The sequence below is a fragment of the Pongo pygmaeus genome, chromosome 8 (genome assembly GCF_028885625.2).
Source record: "Pongo pygmaeus isolate AG05252 chromosome 8, NHGRI_mPonPyg2-v2.0_pri, whole genome shotgun sequence".
Classification (NCBI taxonomy): domain Eukaryota; kingdom Metazoa; phylum Chordata; class Mammalia; order Primates; family Hominidae; genus Pongo; species Pongo pygmaeus.
Window position 1 is genome coordinate 119001554 of NC_072381.2, and position 16874 is coordinate 119018427.

A 16874-nucleotide genomic window follows, 5' to 3' on the forward strand; every position below is an offset into this window, starting at 1 on the left:
TTGCAGTGAGCTGAGATAGCACCACTGCACTCCAGCCTGGGTGAAGGAGCAAAACTCCGTCAAAAAAAAAAAAAAAAAAAAAAAGAAAAGAAAAGAAAGAAAGAAAAGAAAAAGAAAAAAAAGAAATGGGTCTATGGTTGCTGAGTTGGCTAACGCCAGAGGCCATCAGAGAAGGCATTGTTATCCCACAGCACAAAGCTCATAAAGTAGGCAGAAAAGATTAAACAGGAATTTAAAAGTGATACTATCACTCTAAAAGATTATGAATTCCATCCTTTATCCCAAGCTGCCATTTCTTGCTTTTCAGTTGGAGCAAGTAGGAACTAATAGCGTAAATAACCAAATCTCAGCTGACTTCTATAAGTTAGAGTCAGAAGGAGAATCTTAAAAACTAAAGATAGAGTCAGAAGGAGAATCCTAAAACCTAAAGGTGGTTCAAAATGTAATTCTCTGCCAAGCTCACCTATTTTGAACCTGTAAGAGCGCCACTAAGACGAAGTAGAATCAATGAGGCTGGAATGATAATTTTATGGAATGAGATTCCTTCCCTTGCACCTGCCCTCTGCTGGATACATGGAAGTGTAAATTGGGTAAATGGTGAGTGAGAAGAGGAGAAGGTAGAGAATTGAGAAGCCTGACAAATATCTTACAATTTAACTGTCCTTGGATAACCACAAATCCTCCCACATCAGATTGACAATGTAAAATTGGTTAGCCAATATTTGCCTAGATAGAACAAATGAACTATAGACCAGTACTTCTCAGACCTTCATGTGCCAAAGAATCATCTTATGATCCTGTCAAATGACCATTTGGAGTCAGTAGATCTGAGGTTGTGCCTTGCCAGTATGCTCCCAGGCGATGCTAATGTAGCTAGTCTGGGATTGCACTTGGATAGCAAGACTACAGACAATCCCAGATTCCCAACTGGGCTTTCATTTCCTCTGGAAAATGTTTAGGCTCCATATAATGACATTCTTTAAAACCTCCACATAAACACTCATGCTCTTTCTCACCCCATACACATTCACGTGTATTTTTAACAATCTAGCAGTTTTTAAAAAGACCATTCCAAAGCCATCAGGAGATTTTACCTCATTCGTTATCTGGTTGCTGAATTTCGCATGAAGGAGGTTGGGAGTGTCTGTCACAGCTGTGTACTTGAATGAGTGGGGATGCTGCCGATATTTACTCTGAATTCACACACAAGAAGGGAAGAAGAAGACTCCATAAGGGATAAAAACCAGAAGCAGAACCAGTTCTTTAAGTATTAGCCATAAAGCCTCGTTTTGCAAAGGCTGCAAGTCTATCACTCCAGAACCCAGGTTGTCACCTGCCTTTGTGACCCCAAAACTCACTGGGATGAGGAAGCAGAGAGGAGGATAGGATGGACTGAATCAGAACCTTCTAAATGGGAAAGGGAGATTTAGTCCTTTGCCACAAACGTGAACACGACTATTTAAATTTGTGGTTTGTTCCAGATCTTTGCTGGATAGAGAACCAGTGCTCCTCTACCTTGACGGCATATCACAAACCGCAGCTTTAAAAAAAACGGATATGACAGGCATAGTGGCTCATGCCTGTAATCCCAGCACTTTAGGAGGCCAAGGCGGTGGGATCCCCTAAGGTCAGGAGTTCGAGACCATCCTGGCCAACATGGTGAAACCCTGTCTCTACTAAAAAATACAAAACTTAGCTGGGCATGGTGGTGCACATCTGTAATTCCAGCTACTTGGGAGGCTGAGGCAGGAGAATTGCTTGAACCTGGGAGGCAGAGGTTGCAGTGGGCTGAGATCGCACCATTGCACTCCAGCCTGGGTGATAGAGTGAGACTGTCTCAAAATAAATAAATAAATAAAATATAAAAATAAATAAATAAATAAAAATAAATAAAACTTTAAAATAGGTGTGCCTACACCCCACCCTGAGAGACTGGGATTCAGTAAATTAGTCAGTAGGGCCCAGGCCTCTGCATTTCTTAAGGTGTTTTTAAGGTTCTGATGCACCATGAGGTACAGAGACCACTTGCTTTAGAGATTTCTCTGGAAAAGCAAAGCATGAGGTTAAATCTAAACTCCCCTAGTAGGCAAAACATAAGCTTATCTGAGCACTCAGGCTGACTGCCGAACACCTATTACTTCCAGTACCTTCCATTATCCCCTCTTGTCCCTGCATCTACCATGAATTAAAGTCCCGTCACCCTCCCAGGGGTGAGCAAGTTTCCCCAGGAAATCAGAAAGCTTAGAATTCTAAGACTTCTGTATTTTTAACAAGAAATTATCACCATTTCAAGCTTATAGTAACCATTTCATATACAGCTGCCAGAAAAGCACAGTTCTTAGATTAGTGCTAATCCTCACAAAAATTAAAAGAGAGGGGTCTGAGTATACCCATTTGACTAATTAAGAAGTGGAGGCTCAGAGAGGTGTAGGTCACTGGCTTGAGGTCACACAGCAAATCAGTGCTGGCCTGGAATGTCAATCTCTCTCTGTTGGTCTTCAAAGCCTGCTTTGTTTGCATTGTACCACAGGGCCACTCTTCAAAGGGACACAGGGAAAGAATATCTCATGGGCCAGTGAATAATCCTTATATGTTAATAGAGGAACTGACTCCATATCCTCAAAGCTGTCTTAAATGGCATGCAGTCTGAATGGAGAATCCAGTAAGAAAAAAAAAAAAAAGAAGTCCAGCCCAGGGGTTAGGCAGTGAGTCACTGCTGCTAAGAGTTTAACATCCAACTGGCTTTAGTGGTAAGAAACAAACTGATTGGCTGGGCGCAGTGGCTCACGCCTGTAATCCCAAAACTTTGGGAGGCCACGACAGGCGGATCACTTGAGGTCAGGAGTTCGAGACCAGCCTGGCCAACATGGTGAAACCCCGTCTCTATTAAAAATATAAAAATTAGCCAGGCATGGTGGCACTCACCTGTAATCTCAGCTACCTAGGAGGCTGAGGCAGGAGAATCGCTTGAACCCAGGAGACGGAGGTTGCAGTGAGCAGAGATCATGCCACTGTACTCCAGCCTGGGTGACAGAGCGAGACTCCATCTCAAATTAAAAAAAAAAAAAAAAAAAGAAAGAAAAAGGAAAGAAACAAACTGATTGTCCTCTGCTGTGGAAATGTCCTGGACACTCAACACCAGCATCTGCAGTTACCTCACTGATGAGTTCCGACGCTTTCTTCCTCCCTTCAATCTCTAACGTGCCTGGAATGACACAGGCAACGCCTCGCATAAAGTTCAGGTCTGACCGGTACAAATTCTAGAAGGAATAATAAATACAAAGAATCAGAAAAGCCAAGCTCTCAGAACAAGGAAGCAAAGCAAAACCAGAGGTCTCATGACACAGCATCTGACAGCGTCATAATTAGAACTCAAGGCTGAACCCGTCCCTCCGGATATATTAAACTCAGCCAACGCACAAACGCTTCTTGGTAAATGCTCACTAGGGGGGAAGAAATGTAGGTCAGAAGAAAATAATTCTGCTGTCACTTGTCTCAGAGTAGCTGTTCCACGGAAGCGAGACAGGTTTTTATTTTAATGTGGGCTATCAAAAAATAAACACTGAAGCAGATTGTGGTTAGAAAGTCAGTTGTCTTGGGGCAAACGTGGAAATGGTCTAACAGGTCTTCTAAAACAAAACTCAGCAGCAGCGGGTTGTATTAATTAATCATGGATTAAGAAAGAACCATTAAATAAATTCAGAAGAATCTGGCAAAGGCCTACCTGTGTTCGTGTGGGTGGGGGCCAGTGTGTGTACCTGAGTGATTTGGGCTGACAGTTTAAAGAGTCCCCAGATTCACTCCCCTTCAGCCAATGAGGCGCCCCCTGGGCGTGCTGCCTTCCAATCACTATCACAACCAGAGGCAGGGCAAGCGAGGGCTCCGCTCAAGTGACAAACGGGCCCCCGAGATGAGCGTGGCAGCTCCCTCGTTCCTACAGCTGCTCTCAGGTTCCTGACAGTTTATGTCATTCAGTAAACGCTGTACACAGGCGTAAAATCCAAACAGACGACAGACACCCAGATCTGAGTGCCGCTCAGATCGCAGGCACTGCCAAACCAGGAAAGAGGTTTTGTGCGGAGTTTTCTTTTGCTAAGCGGGCCCATTACCTGCAAATCTCATAGCATGGAAACCTAGCAAGCTGAGAAATAAGATGAGTAGTGAACAGGATGTGGATGCCTGTTGGGAAGAACATTCTGGCTCTCCTTGGGAGTGAGGAAGGCTCCAATGCTTCCTGACCCTCCTGGGCCTGTCTGCTTCAGAAATCGGGATCAGGAGTGAGAAATGCATGTCAGAGGAGTACAAAGACTCCTCAAAGGGACCCAGGGAGGGTCTCCAGGGCCCTGATTTCCGTCTCCACTCCCTGAAGTGCATCAGTCCTGACAGGTTCTGAGCAGCCTCCCCCAACAGATCTTAGCCCTCCTCAGAAGGCAGGTGGCACAGGAACGCATGAAGCACCAAGAGGAATCCTTCCTGAGACTTGAGGCCAGAGGCAATATCAATGGCAAATCTTAAACATGCACAACCATGAACCTTGAGGGCATCTTTGTCATTCGAACCTCAAGTTCAAATCCCAGCCCTCTCTTTCTAACTATAGCTGTGTGATCTTGGACAAGATATTTAACTTCTCTGCATTTCCCTGTAATTTCTCTGTGAAATGAGGATAAACTAATGATATGGGCTGATTGTGAGATAATGCATAAAACAATGCTTAGAGTGCAGCAAAAAATAGTAAGTGGTGGTTATGATTAGATTTGTGTAACTGTGTTTAAGGGCTGTGCAGGAACTCTCAGACTGGGTTTCAAAATAAGACTTAGGTTTAGGATTTCTCAATTCCAGAGATTTCACTGAGCCAACAAGAGCTTGGAGGTCACTACCCTGAGGTCCTAAGAGAAGAAGGGCCTCCGAGAAAGAGGCCAGGTCTCCTTACCTCGCTCTGCAATTTGTGAGCTTTCTTGGCACAGCTCAGCCTCAGGTCTTCTGCCAAGGAAGTGTACTGGGGCAGTGGATGTTTGTAGTCCTGGTCGCTGGCCAGGGTCTGAGCCTTCTTGGCATGCACCAGGGCAGCCATGTCCAACGGCAGATGGAACTGTGCCTTTGAGTGTTCAAAGCCTTTCTTGTAATTCACCTAGAGGGGCAGACAGAGCAACAGCGGCTATTTCAAAGCCACTATTTGCAACAGGACCATCACGGAGGGCAACTGCAATGCAGTTGTCTGGAGGTAAGCCCAGGGGAAGTTCTTGGCAGGGCCAGTGCTCCTTTCTTGCAGAGACAGGCCTAATAACCAGGGCTTGTCTCTAGGCCTTGACATTTACCACCCCCAGCTCCTGGAGGTCATTGATCTGGATGATGAAGGCCCATGGTTCCCTCATTTGAGGAACATACAAAAGTTCAAGGAACAGTAAATAATGTCAGTGATTCCCTTGCTCAAATCTTTAAATCTTTCTATTTTTCAGAGGCAAGAAGATGCAGCACTCCTTGCCCACCATATTTTTTCCCATCACCCACTCAAGTTCAGACACGAGGGATTCTCCTCTCACACTAGCTTAGGAAGAGCTTCTTCAAAGCACTCAGTGATTTTCCTAGTCAACGTGGGAGCCAGGAGCAGTGGGGAGGATGCTTGGAGAGTCAGGCCTCAGGGATAGGCATTCCCCAAAACCCAACACACACCCTGGGAGAGGGAGGGGAAGACCCATTCCAGACCATAGGTTCGACTATAGTCCTTGGAGGAGCTGTGTTTAAAGGTCTGGGAAACTCTGGGAATAATCAGATGCAGAATCACCACCTCTTCCTCATCCTCCTTTGTCCTTCCATTGTCTTTCATTGCTCTGGCCACCCCTCCCTGACCTCTGATTCCCACTTCCATTCATTCTGTCCTCACCCCTAGCATAATGCCAAGGACAGTTCATATCCAACCTCATATTCTTAGGTCAGCAACTCAAGATGGAAAGGAAAAAAAAAGTTATAAATGGGGAAACTGAGGCAGAATACAAAATGGCAGAGAACACGTGAAGCTGTGGAAAGACCATGAGAGGTAGAGCTGGCTCCACAGCCTGGCTCTGCCCCTATCTAGCTGACCTTGGACAAGGGACTGAATCACTCAGAGTTTCTACTTCCCTATGAGAAAATAAGGAAGAATAACAAGATGGAGTTCCTAGAGATAGTCTGACAGTTAACTGAGACACTGTATACAAAAGCGTTTAGCCTCTGTAACATGCTGGATACAGATTTCATCACCAATGTTAGCCAACTCACATATGTGCAAGGAGACACCACCTACACACATTTGCCAGCCTCCAGAGGGTCACAACCAACAATGACAGGGTCACTGCAAACTCAGATGCCTACAGGGGTCAGGCAGGTAGCATAAAGGAGTAAAGCAGGAACTGAAGAAGAGGGTGGCTGCCTGGCCCACTGCATGGACCCCTTCTAAATGGAGCTGTTGGTCAGGAAGCCACTTCAACCAACCGTAGCCTTAAGGAATCTAGGTCCAGCTTCTGGCCAGAAGCCTAACACTTTTATATAAAATTTTCCATTTTTTAAAATTTGTAATTAATCCACTCTGCAGACCAAATGAAACACCCCTGGAGGCCAAATCCAGCCCAGGGTCAAATCCAGACCAGTAGCCAGTGGCCACCGCTCAAAATTATAGAATGCCCAGCCCAGAAGGGAGCTAAGGGGTCAACCAGTCCGGCACCTCATTTTTACAGAGGAGGAAGGTGTAGCCCAGAGGGGACAAGTGATTTAAAAATGTCACATAGCAAGTTAGCAACAGAACCAATACCCATGTCCAGAAGGACAAATGAGGTTAAGTTGCTGTGCAGTGAGCGTTGTCAGGTGGGGGGCCCGCAGCCGCTGATGCGTCTCCCCCCACTTACATCACTCTGCAGTGAGGTCGCATACACTGAATGTGCAAGGCTGATATCATCTTCCAAGCTCCGGGAACCAAGCATCTGTCCTTTCATTTTCTCAAATGCCTCTTTGTATTTGTACTAAAGGGAAAGAGAGCGGGAGAGAGGAACAGCTCAGGGATAAGGGACACAGAATGGAAGAGGTGGGCATTGGGTGAAAATGTTTTGTTCTTTTTGACAGTAACTGGGTGAGTTAAAAGAAAATGCGCGGGAGTCGTCAAAAGGGCTATTCTTTCATATGCAAGACTCCCAGTGACTAAAGGGCTCGGCTGTGAAATGGCAGGACGCATTAGCACATGGGCGGCCCCACGCTGGAGGAAGGTGGGTGCATTGTTAGCCATCTCTTCACGTGGACTCTCTTTATGAACACCTTGGTGGAGGGTGCATTTCATCTGCCCAGGGTCTATGTTTACAGTCCAGCATTTGGCTTTGTATCCCAGGCTGGCGAATTTTTTGTTGCGAGATATGTTCTTTCTCACTGGTCATTATCTGATTGCCCTGACACAGTCAGTTCAGAGAGGACAGGGAATTATCCACAGGCAAAAGAAAGCAGGGGTTACGGGCAAAAGGAGTGAAAACCTGTTAGTGGTGAACATTGTCACAGGAATGGGGGTGAATGCTCACATCACTTATGATTTCACCAGAAGCCTTTGCTGCTTGGAATGGAATGGCATCCAACCTCAGTTTATAGCCACCATCTCGAAGTTTGCTCCAGGATTCCTTATAACGTGTCTGTCGGGAAGATGTGCACAAGGAAAGACCTTTAAGTGACCTGGTGGTTTCCTAAACTCTGGCTTACCAAATTGGGAATCTGGTTTGTGGTGGGTCCCCTCCCTCCCCTGGCCAGTTGGAGTTAGAGATCATGGTGGCTTAGCTAAACCCACGTGAGTTGGATTCTGCCTCGTGGGGGATGGGGTTGGGGGGGATGGGTTGAGGCATAGAGGGGAGAGGAAGCAAAGGCTCTAGAGTCAAACAGACACAGATTTTTCTAAGCAGCAATTTGATTGGAAGAAGGCATGAGATTGCATATGCATAGTGCTTTGTGTCAGATAAAGAAAAGTCAGACGTCTCTATCAAAGAACAGAAATGGCGGGCAGGAGAGCTGACAGATTTTGGAGAGGAGGAGTTAAGCCCCAAGTCTTCCCTTGGTATAGCCACTGGATATACTCAGCTATATTCTGATGTTCCCACTTTCTGGCTCCTCCAAACCAATGCTCTTTGAACTAGGAAGAGAATGTCCCCAGATCATTCTTTCAAATGAGCTGGACTCTTCTGCAGGACCAGCTACATAATGTGCAGGGCCTAGTGCAGATGAAAATGTGGGGCCCCTTATTCAAAAATATCACATATTTCAAGGTGGTGATGGCAGAACATGAAACCAGCTCGGGGGCTTCTGAGCACAGGGCATTGCGTGCCTGCCCGTGACTAGCCCCGCTCTCCCGTCATTAAAACCCGTGCCCCTTGGGTCAGCCTCACCTCACTGATATTCATGGCATTCAGCTTGGCCAGCAGGACTTCAGGGAGGTCAGCAGTCGGTGTGTAATGATGCTTTATGTTTTCTCCTTGTTCCCTGTATAATCTCTGTGGATGGAGGGAGGTTTTGCATGAAACCTAGACCCCATTCCATGTAGCCATCAGCCAGGTTACACCTCAAGAGTCCAAGCTGCTGCAGCTACCACCTCCTCATAGAGACATGATCTCAGGCACCCTGCCTCCACCCAGATTTTACAGCTAGCATGGTGACACGCATGTCATTTCCAAGCTCTGCTTCCTTGCTCAGAACATGACAAGCTGAAGCGTTCCCCTCAGTGAACACCCCACTCATAGTAAACTGCTGAGATGGGTTTCAAATGAGAAAACGAGGTTTACTTAACACCTAGTAATAATTTGGTGATTAACTATCAGCTATGAGAGGGCATCAAGATACAGAAGGTGAGAAAGAAGATGGCTCTTGTACAGGTGAGGTTTTCTCCTCCCTATCTCAGTCCTCCTCCACTCCCCCATCTCAAATATTCTTCCCCTAAGACATGTCTCCTGGGTGGGTCTGGGACTCTATTTACCCAGAACTCTGACCCAAGCTTCAGATATCCTGGTAGTTAATAATGACACATGCAGTTGGCATCGGCCACCACAGAAAGTTTCCAAACAGGGTTTTTCCATCCCAAATCTTATCAGATGTATCCAAGTTTCTACGTATCACAGCAGTGCCCCCTAGAGTTGGCTGGGGTAAGGAAGAAACAGGTATTGTTTTTCTTCATACAAAAGTTCTTGTTTGACCATCTGTGTTTCTCAGAATTCAGTTTGATTCTGATGGGCTGATTACGAAGAAGTTATAAATTCCTAAATCCATAAGCTTGTAAATCATCCCATCCCAGATTCTGACAGGCACTCAGGCTGTTTCAGAATGCCTGTCAAATAAAGTGCAACCAGAATCATTTGCTCAACTGGGAAACAAGGAAGAGAATTTTGAAACCTATGCTCCCAAGGTTTGTAAATTTTCCCCATGGAAAGTTGAATGGTTTAAAGGTATTTAAAAGCCAGGTTTGCCCTGCGCAAAGATCCATGGGTATCTCTTAGCAGAATCAGCCAAACAGGGTTAATCTACATCACAAAGTGATTTTTTTCAGGACCTCATCGTTCACTTTAGTCTCCAGCTGACCCTGCAACCCTGCACCTCAGCCAACCTTTCCCACAGAGGGAAAAGGGTCAAATCTTGGTTTCGCATCATAAAGGAGTATGGGAAATGGCTTGAAAGTTAGTCTAATGTATATAAATCAGACCCAAATCATGTTCAAAGTCTCTGGGAAATTCATAGAGCAACAATTGCTGCCCTTGGGTCCTAAAGAGCTCTAAGCACAGCGTCAGGATTCCAATTACCAAGAATTTCACCCAGTTCTGAAAACAACACTTTCAGACAAAAGGAGAGGGGAAAACGGCCTCACCACGAATGAATCGGTGAGACATGCAAATGGGAAGGAGGGAGAGCATCTTGGGGCAGTGGGGTGGTGGAGCCCCACTTGGCATTCTAAGTGCAGTAACACCCCCATTTGCATCCTAATGAGGAAGCACCCCCGACTAAGGGAGCCTCTGCAAAGGACAGGGAGCGCCTTCATCCTTAGGACAACAGAAGGAGCAAACCCAAGAACCCCTCCGCTTCAATCGCAGTGTTGAAAGAAGAGCCCACTCTTAGAGTCATAATGTATATACATTATCACTTACATCCACTGCTTGGGTATAACTAATTCTGGCCTGGACCATCTCCGGAGTGTCTTTAATACTGGTAAACTTCAAAGCATCTGGATGCTGACGATACTTCTTCTGTTGAGCAGAAAAAGATCAAAGCTGTGAATTTTGTGCTGCTCTTTCATGCCATTTGAAAGAGAAAATCATAGGTTGCTTGAGATTAGAGTGAATTTGTGAACATAATTATTATTCTGCTTCCTCCATCTTTATATCCTAGGTGCCTTCAGGTTAATATTTGTTTCAATTTAAGAATAACCTCATGTCAATTAACATTAAAGTATTTCTACCTGGTGCAAAGAAAACATCTCAAAATTAGGTTATACTAGTAAAATACTGTAGGATACACACTTAGAAAAGGATTCTTTTTATAGGCTTCAAATACTTTGTTGCAGTTGTTTATATATCTTAGTTTGGGTCTTCTCAGCAAGAAAGAGCATTCAGAGTTACATTTATCCATTTAAGCTTTCTATTTTCCTTCCACAAAAAAAAAAACACTGACAGACATTATCGCAGTCAAAACCCTCACATTTAGCAGCCTGCGAGTGTATGCTGTCCAGTCACGTTAGAGCCTAGTTCAGTTAACATAGGAAATAATTCTTTAAAATATTACAGTAACAGGAAAAAGGGTGCTATTATTGAAAGGAGTCATCACACAGTTTGAAAGACACTGAAGCAAAAAAAAAAAATCACAAAAATGCTGGCAAAGACCTAGATACCCAATTTTGAAGTATTCTGAAAATCTGTTTAAATTAATTTCTTTTTTAAAAATCAAGGTACATTTTTAGGAGACTGAAACCATAATTACTTCAATGAGATCATAGAGTTTATGCTTTCCAAAGCAGAATAATTGTCTTAAACACACTCTTCTTTATCTGGTTGGATTTTTGTACACTGGGTTGTCTTAAGACAACACAGATCAATAGCCAGCTAAATCTAGCTCACCACCTGTTTCTGTAAATAAAGTTTTATTGGAACATGGCCATGCTCATTCACTTACTTGCTGCCTATGGCCATTTTCCAGCTAGTTGTGACAGAGGCCATATGACTTACAAAGCCAAAACTATTTACTATCTGGTCCTTCACAGAAAAAGCTTTCTGACCTCTGCTTTGGATCGTAGGTGTGCGTGTGCATTTGTGGCTCTTTCAACAGTGCTGGGCATTCTCTCTGGAAGTTAAGAAGGTGGCCCAGGCCGGGTGCAGTGGCTCACGCCTGTAGCCCAGCACTTTGGGAGGCTGAGGAGGGCAAATCACCTGAAATCAGGAGTTCGAGACCAGCCTGGGCAACATGGTGAAATCCCATCTCTACTAAAAATACAAGAATTAGCTGGGTGTGGTGGTGGGCACCTGTAATCTCAGCTACTCAAGAGGCTGGGGCAGGAGAATCACTTAAACCCAGGAGGCGGAGGTTGCAGTAAGCCAAGATCACTCCACTGCACTCCAGCCTGGTTAACAGAACAAGACTCCGTCTCAAAAATAAATAAATAAAATAAAAGAAGGTGGCCCAATTCGACACTAACTTGTAAATGTGACAGCCTGACATGAGATGAGATATGGGGGAAAGTTGCTGAAAGATGTCTTGCCTTACTTACTAAAGTTTGAGGACTAGTATGAGACAAGCCCATCAAAGAAGATAAGCAAATTTGTTGAGAAAGTATGCAAAATGAGGTGGCTGACTAATAACTGTGGGATACACGGTCCCCTGAAGATCCCTTGGCTGCCAGATTTAGACACACGAAGGAAATCATCCTGAAGTCTAAATTATGCAAATATAGTCTTTAGTCTTCATTTCCTTTTATGAGTGAGCCCAATATTGAGAGTTTGGAATCACGAATCCTCAAACCTAAATGTTTATTCCTGTAAGTTCTTCACATTCATCCTCCCAGAGGGCCTCTCCTGACCTAGAATGAACAAATTAGAGCACTGCTATCCCCATGGAGTTCCCAGGGTCTTCTGAGCCTTGAGTGTTGACCAAGGTCCCTAAAAATCAGGCCGATCAGCATAAGGCCACTTTTTGAAGTCAACTCTGCATTGTGCCAGGTAGTGACAATGCCGTTCCATGGGAAAATACTAATGCTGGACAGGTGTGTTTGAAAAACCAACAAGGGTGTCTTTCTATTTTAACTATAGGTTCAGAAAGAAAGCCTCCTCCTCAAAAAAAAAAAAAAAAAAAAATTCCAGGAGGCTCATTGCCAAAGCTAACATACTGTGGGACTATGGCCATTATGGTCCCCTCCCCACCCAGAAAAGTCCAGAAAGATCAGGCTGCTCTGAAGACAATTAGGCAAATGCTCACTTGTCTTCTGATCAAGTCTTCCCACAAGCAAACATAAAGAGCACGGGTGTGAGTGGGCTGATGGTGTCTAGCCTCCTGGGAGCCTTGTCCTGTGCCTCTCCACCAGGGACAATTCTGCTCCCTGGGGGGCATTTGGCAATGTCTCGATCCATTTTTGGTTGTCATAGAGGGCACTACTGACATCCTTGTAGGACGTCCTGCTAAACATCCTGCGGGGCACAGGATAACCCCACGACAAAGAAAAATCAAAATGTCAATAGTGCCGAGGTTGAGAAATTCAGAAAGAGCTGCTCAATGACACTGTCCTGAAATATAAAGAAACGTCTCTTTTCGCAAGTAGTGGTGCTGTAGGGTCCAGCCAAGGTGGCTATAAGTAGGCAGAACTGAGTAAACTGAAGTGAGACCCTCCCTCAAAAAAGAACCATGTCACCTGGTGGCCACCAGGTGAATATTCAAAAACTGTTGACTCTGTGGCAGAAAGGGAGAGGAAGAAAATGTGCCTAAAGTCACCAAAGGGCTTTTTGGGTGCCATAAATGTATCTTTTCATCATCTCTCCTGTGTTGCTTCATTAAAAAGGTAAGTTGGTGGGTAGCAATTGAGCTCTGTTTGATTGTCATTATTATTCATAATATCATTTGTCACCCACTTTGTTTTTGCCAGGGCCCCTACTGGTGTGTGTTTCGTACGTGGTTTCCCTCTAATTACCAGCCCTAGTCTGGGTTTTGAGGTCTTTCATGTGGCTTTGCCTTTTTCTTTGTCTTTTGAGTGGAAATTATTTTAATTTTATACAGAGACGCCGCACGCCTAATGCAGCCAGGCCTGTTACAGGCTGTCAGGAAATCTCACCTCACTAATGAGTTCTCCTGCCTTCTTCGCCTGCTCCACATTTAATGACCCGGTGGCAACCCAGCCCGTGCCTTTCATCCACTTCACATCTGCCCTGTATTGGTTCTGACAAAGGAGAAAGAAAAAAAAAAAAAAAAGCAGGCCATTGTTGGTGAACAGACATTTAAAGGGCTATTAGCAGCTCCCAAAGCAGCCTTGGTGCCAGCTGAGTCAAATTAGATGCCACTTTTGTCTTATGCATTTCTGCACAGTCACAGGTAGGGCTCCCAAAAGTCAATTAATTTCCCCTTTAATTGGAGCCATCCCTTGGGACAGTGGCTTTAGGCCCTGCCCAACACTATTGGGGGTGACACAGGAGGGGCCAAACCAACCTTGCCCCTCATTACGGGCGAGTCTACTCAGAAAGAAGCACATCCTCATTGTCTGCATTACCAGTTTTCTTGTTTAAAATGACACACGGGGGACAAGAAAATGAGAATTCACAACAGAACCCAGGCGGGCGCTATTTGAGGGAATTTCACAAGACAGCGGAGGCTTCCCACAGTGCCAATTCCTTCCTACAGTGCCAATTCCCCCCACCTCAGTGGGGGGCGGGGTGTATTTCTTCTCATTTCTTTAGTTGCCATTGAATGAGTAGTTTTAATGGAAAGTCATTTAAATGGACACTTCTCTAAAACTAGTATATCACCATCTATCATGAAACAGCTCTACCAGGAAGGGTGTGTCTACACACACACACACACACACACACACACACAACCTTCCTGTGTAATAGCCTGGCTGCAGCTGACCTGCCTTTTCAGTTCACCCCCATTCTTGTGCAAGAGTTACCTGAAGACAGAAAGCAGAACTGGGAGGGGAGGATAAGGAGGACAGGGAAAGGGTTATTGAAAATTAGCAACCCACCCATTCCAAAAATGGGGACTATCAAAGTCGGGGTGAGTTATCAGCGATGCTCTCCCCTAGCAGGCCACCGCTAGGAATGACACAAAGATACCTCCCCCCTGGCAATAAAAAGAAACCTAGAACATATGTAGGCCAGAATTCCAAGAAGGAAAAAGTAACTCTATGATTTCTTCTGTGTGTTAGCACAGAATCTAAAATTGGCCTAGTTTGAATGAAAGTTAAACCACTAGCAAAGTAAAGTGTTGCCACTTAGGGATCCAGAAACGGGTGTCCCGTAGCATAAATTGTTGCATTGAATGGCTTAGGGAAACACTTGCACTAGGACACACACAACACACACATACACACACACGTGCACACACTCACACAGAGCTTACATCACTCTGTAAGCCATAAGCCTTCTTGGCCCATTCCACCTTCATGTCTGTGGGCAAAGCCGTAAAGTGATGTGCCGCTGTCTTGTAGCCTATGTCTGTGGCTAAATGCTGAGCTTTGCGGGCATGTACGAGGTGGACCATGTCCAGGGAGATGTGGCATTGGGATTTGGTGTCCTCGAATCCCTTCTTGTACTCCAGTTCACTCTGCAGCTTGGACATTTGCAGTGAGTGGCTCATTTGCGAATCTCCCTGTACATCTTTTGCCCCAATGAGCTTCCCTCTGGATCTCTCATAATCCTCCTTGTACTTCACCTAAATAAGAGGAATAGAGCAGGGATACATTAGAATCTCCTAAAGGAATTGTTAGGCTTCAGACTCCATGCATGAGAGCTAAAACAAAGCCATTGGACAGAATCCTATTAGAATTAGAATCATAAGAAAGTTTGCCTTTTTTGAGCATCCGATACATTTTATTTCATCAGTGAAAGAAAATATTATTACCCATTATTTCCCTTTTCACCTCAGCTGCCAGAAAACTCAGGGTTATAAATAAAAGTAGCCATGAAATGAAAAACATACAGAATAGCCAAACTACAATTGCTGCTTATGAAATGAACTCAAATTAAAAGATAACTGGAGTACATATATATTTGTGGGAGTATGAGGGGCAAAAAGGAACACATCGTTTGAAAAATAACACTAGGTCGAGAGTAACAAGGACCAGAAGCAAGAATAAATATGAAAAAGCTGTGAAAACTGTCAGAAGGCACCAGTGTGGGGCATGATTTTCAACATTATCATTGCTCTGGCCAGTGATAGATTCAGGTTCTGCTCTCAGCTCTGACAACAACAACAGTATCGATATCTGCCACCACTTATCGAACACTTGGTATAAACCAAGCACAGGACAAGCCTGTGTAACTCAAGTGCATCCACAGACCAGTGCTGATTTGTAAAATGTTACCAACTAAGAACAAGGTAAAGAGCTTATGTCAGAATGTAAACCAACCACATCACCAAGCCAGTTGTTTTTGGTTCAGCTGATCTTTTTTGAAGCAAGAATTTCTCGATGAAGGAAGCAGAGTTTTACGTACATCCTGGCTCAAGCTCCTGCTCTCACATCCAACTCCTAACAGATTGCATTAGGCTGTACAACACTTCGTGTACATCAGTTCATTCCATTTAGTTGTCATTATTTTGCAATTACCAATTTACCAGCAAGTTAACTGAGATTTTTAAAGTTTAAACAACCTGCCTGAAGTAACAATGCTAATGGATGATAGAGGTGGGATTTTATACAAGGTCTATCTGACACCAGATCCTGTATTAACCATTAACAGACCACAACGTCTTTAGAAAGTCATGGAATGTCTCTGGGCATCAATTTATCTGTAAAGTGAGAAATCTGGATTCTTACTCTTGCTACTACTACAAATAATAAGTCATCACTTACTGAAAATCAATGTGTGGCAAGCAGTTATTAAATAGATAGGCATGGATGTGATTATCTCATTGCAAGGTGATTGCTATTATCTCCATTTTACAGATAAGAATCCTGAGATTCAGAGAGATTAAGAACCTGCCCAGACACTCAGAGAATCTCCCAGGTATAAAAAGGTAGGATTCTGCGGTCTCTTGTACAAGCTGGGGACAGACTCACCTCGCTAGCCAGGTCCCTCTTGGCTTTGGCTGCCAGGAAGGTCAAGGAGTCAAGACGTAGCTCAAACCCTTTTGCCTTCTGGTTTTCCCAGCTGCTCTTATACAGTTTCTAAGGGGATTTAGGAGAGAAGGTGAGGGAGTTTTCATGTGAGAGGGTTCTCATGTGAGAGCATTTCTCTAGACTCTAATGACCATTCTAGGAAAGCAATACTGATTATTAATCCTTCTCTGAGAGCCACAGAAATCATGTAGTCTGAATACAGCCAGGCCTTCTTCCTGCCTTCAGGCCTCTTAACACATAGGGCTTCAATCAAAAAACACAGAAATTAAACTCCAGAAGCCTTAACAAATACTAGGAGTTTCCGTGGAAGCCTCAAAAACATGCCAAAGGCAGGATAACGTCGCACAATGCAGCGACATTTCTGAAAAATCTGTTCTCCATCTCTGTCCATGCACCCCACCCTGCCAGCAGCGGCTCCAGCTGCACCTCTTTCTCTTTCCTCCCGCCTTCCGCCAGCCTCTACTCCACCTGGGTCTTTTCCTTGCGCCTCCTATTCTCTCTCCTGCTCCTATCTCCAAATGTCAAGATCTTTCTTCTGGAAGCCTCCTTTCCCTTTCTGCGTGTGAATCAATTTAAC

At 44.6% G+C, this 16874-nt stretch overlaps 1 protein-coding gene across 6 annotated transcripts in view; it reads right to left on the reverse strand.

Moving 5' to 3' along the window:
* The window catches only part of NRAP (nebulin related anchoring protein), a 77131-nt gene that overhangs the window by 18369 nt on the left and 41888 nt on the right, over positions 1–16874 (reverse strand). For all 6 annotated transcript variants that reach the window (XM_054436117.1, XM_054436115.1, XM_054436113.2 and 3 more), the window contains 10 exons: positions 16238–16345; positions 14578–14889; positions 13295–13399; positions 10131–10229; positions 8388–8492; positions 7536–7643; positions 6879–6992; positions 4931–5128; positions 3156–3260; positions 1095–1193 (listed from right to left, as the gene is read on the reverse strand). In XM_054436117.1, coding sequence (XP_054292092.1) covers positions 1095–1193; positions 3156–3260; positions 4931–5128; positions 6879–6992; positions 7536–7643; positions 8388–8492; positions 10131–10229; positions 13295–13399; positions 14578–14889; positions 16238–16345 — 1353 coding nt within the window. The remainder of the gene's footprint in view (positions 1–1094; positions 1194–3155; positions 3261–4930; positions 5129–6878; positions 6993–7535; positions 7644–8387; positions 8493–10130; positions 10230–13294; positions 13400–14577; positions 14890–16237; positions 16346–16874) is intronic.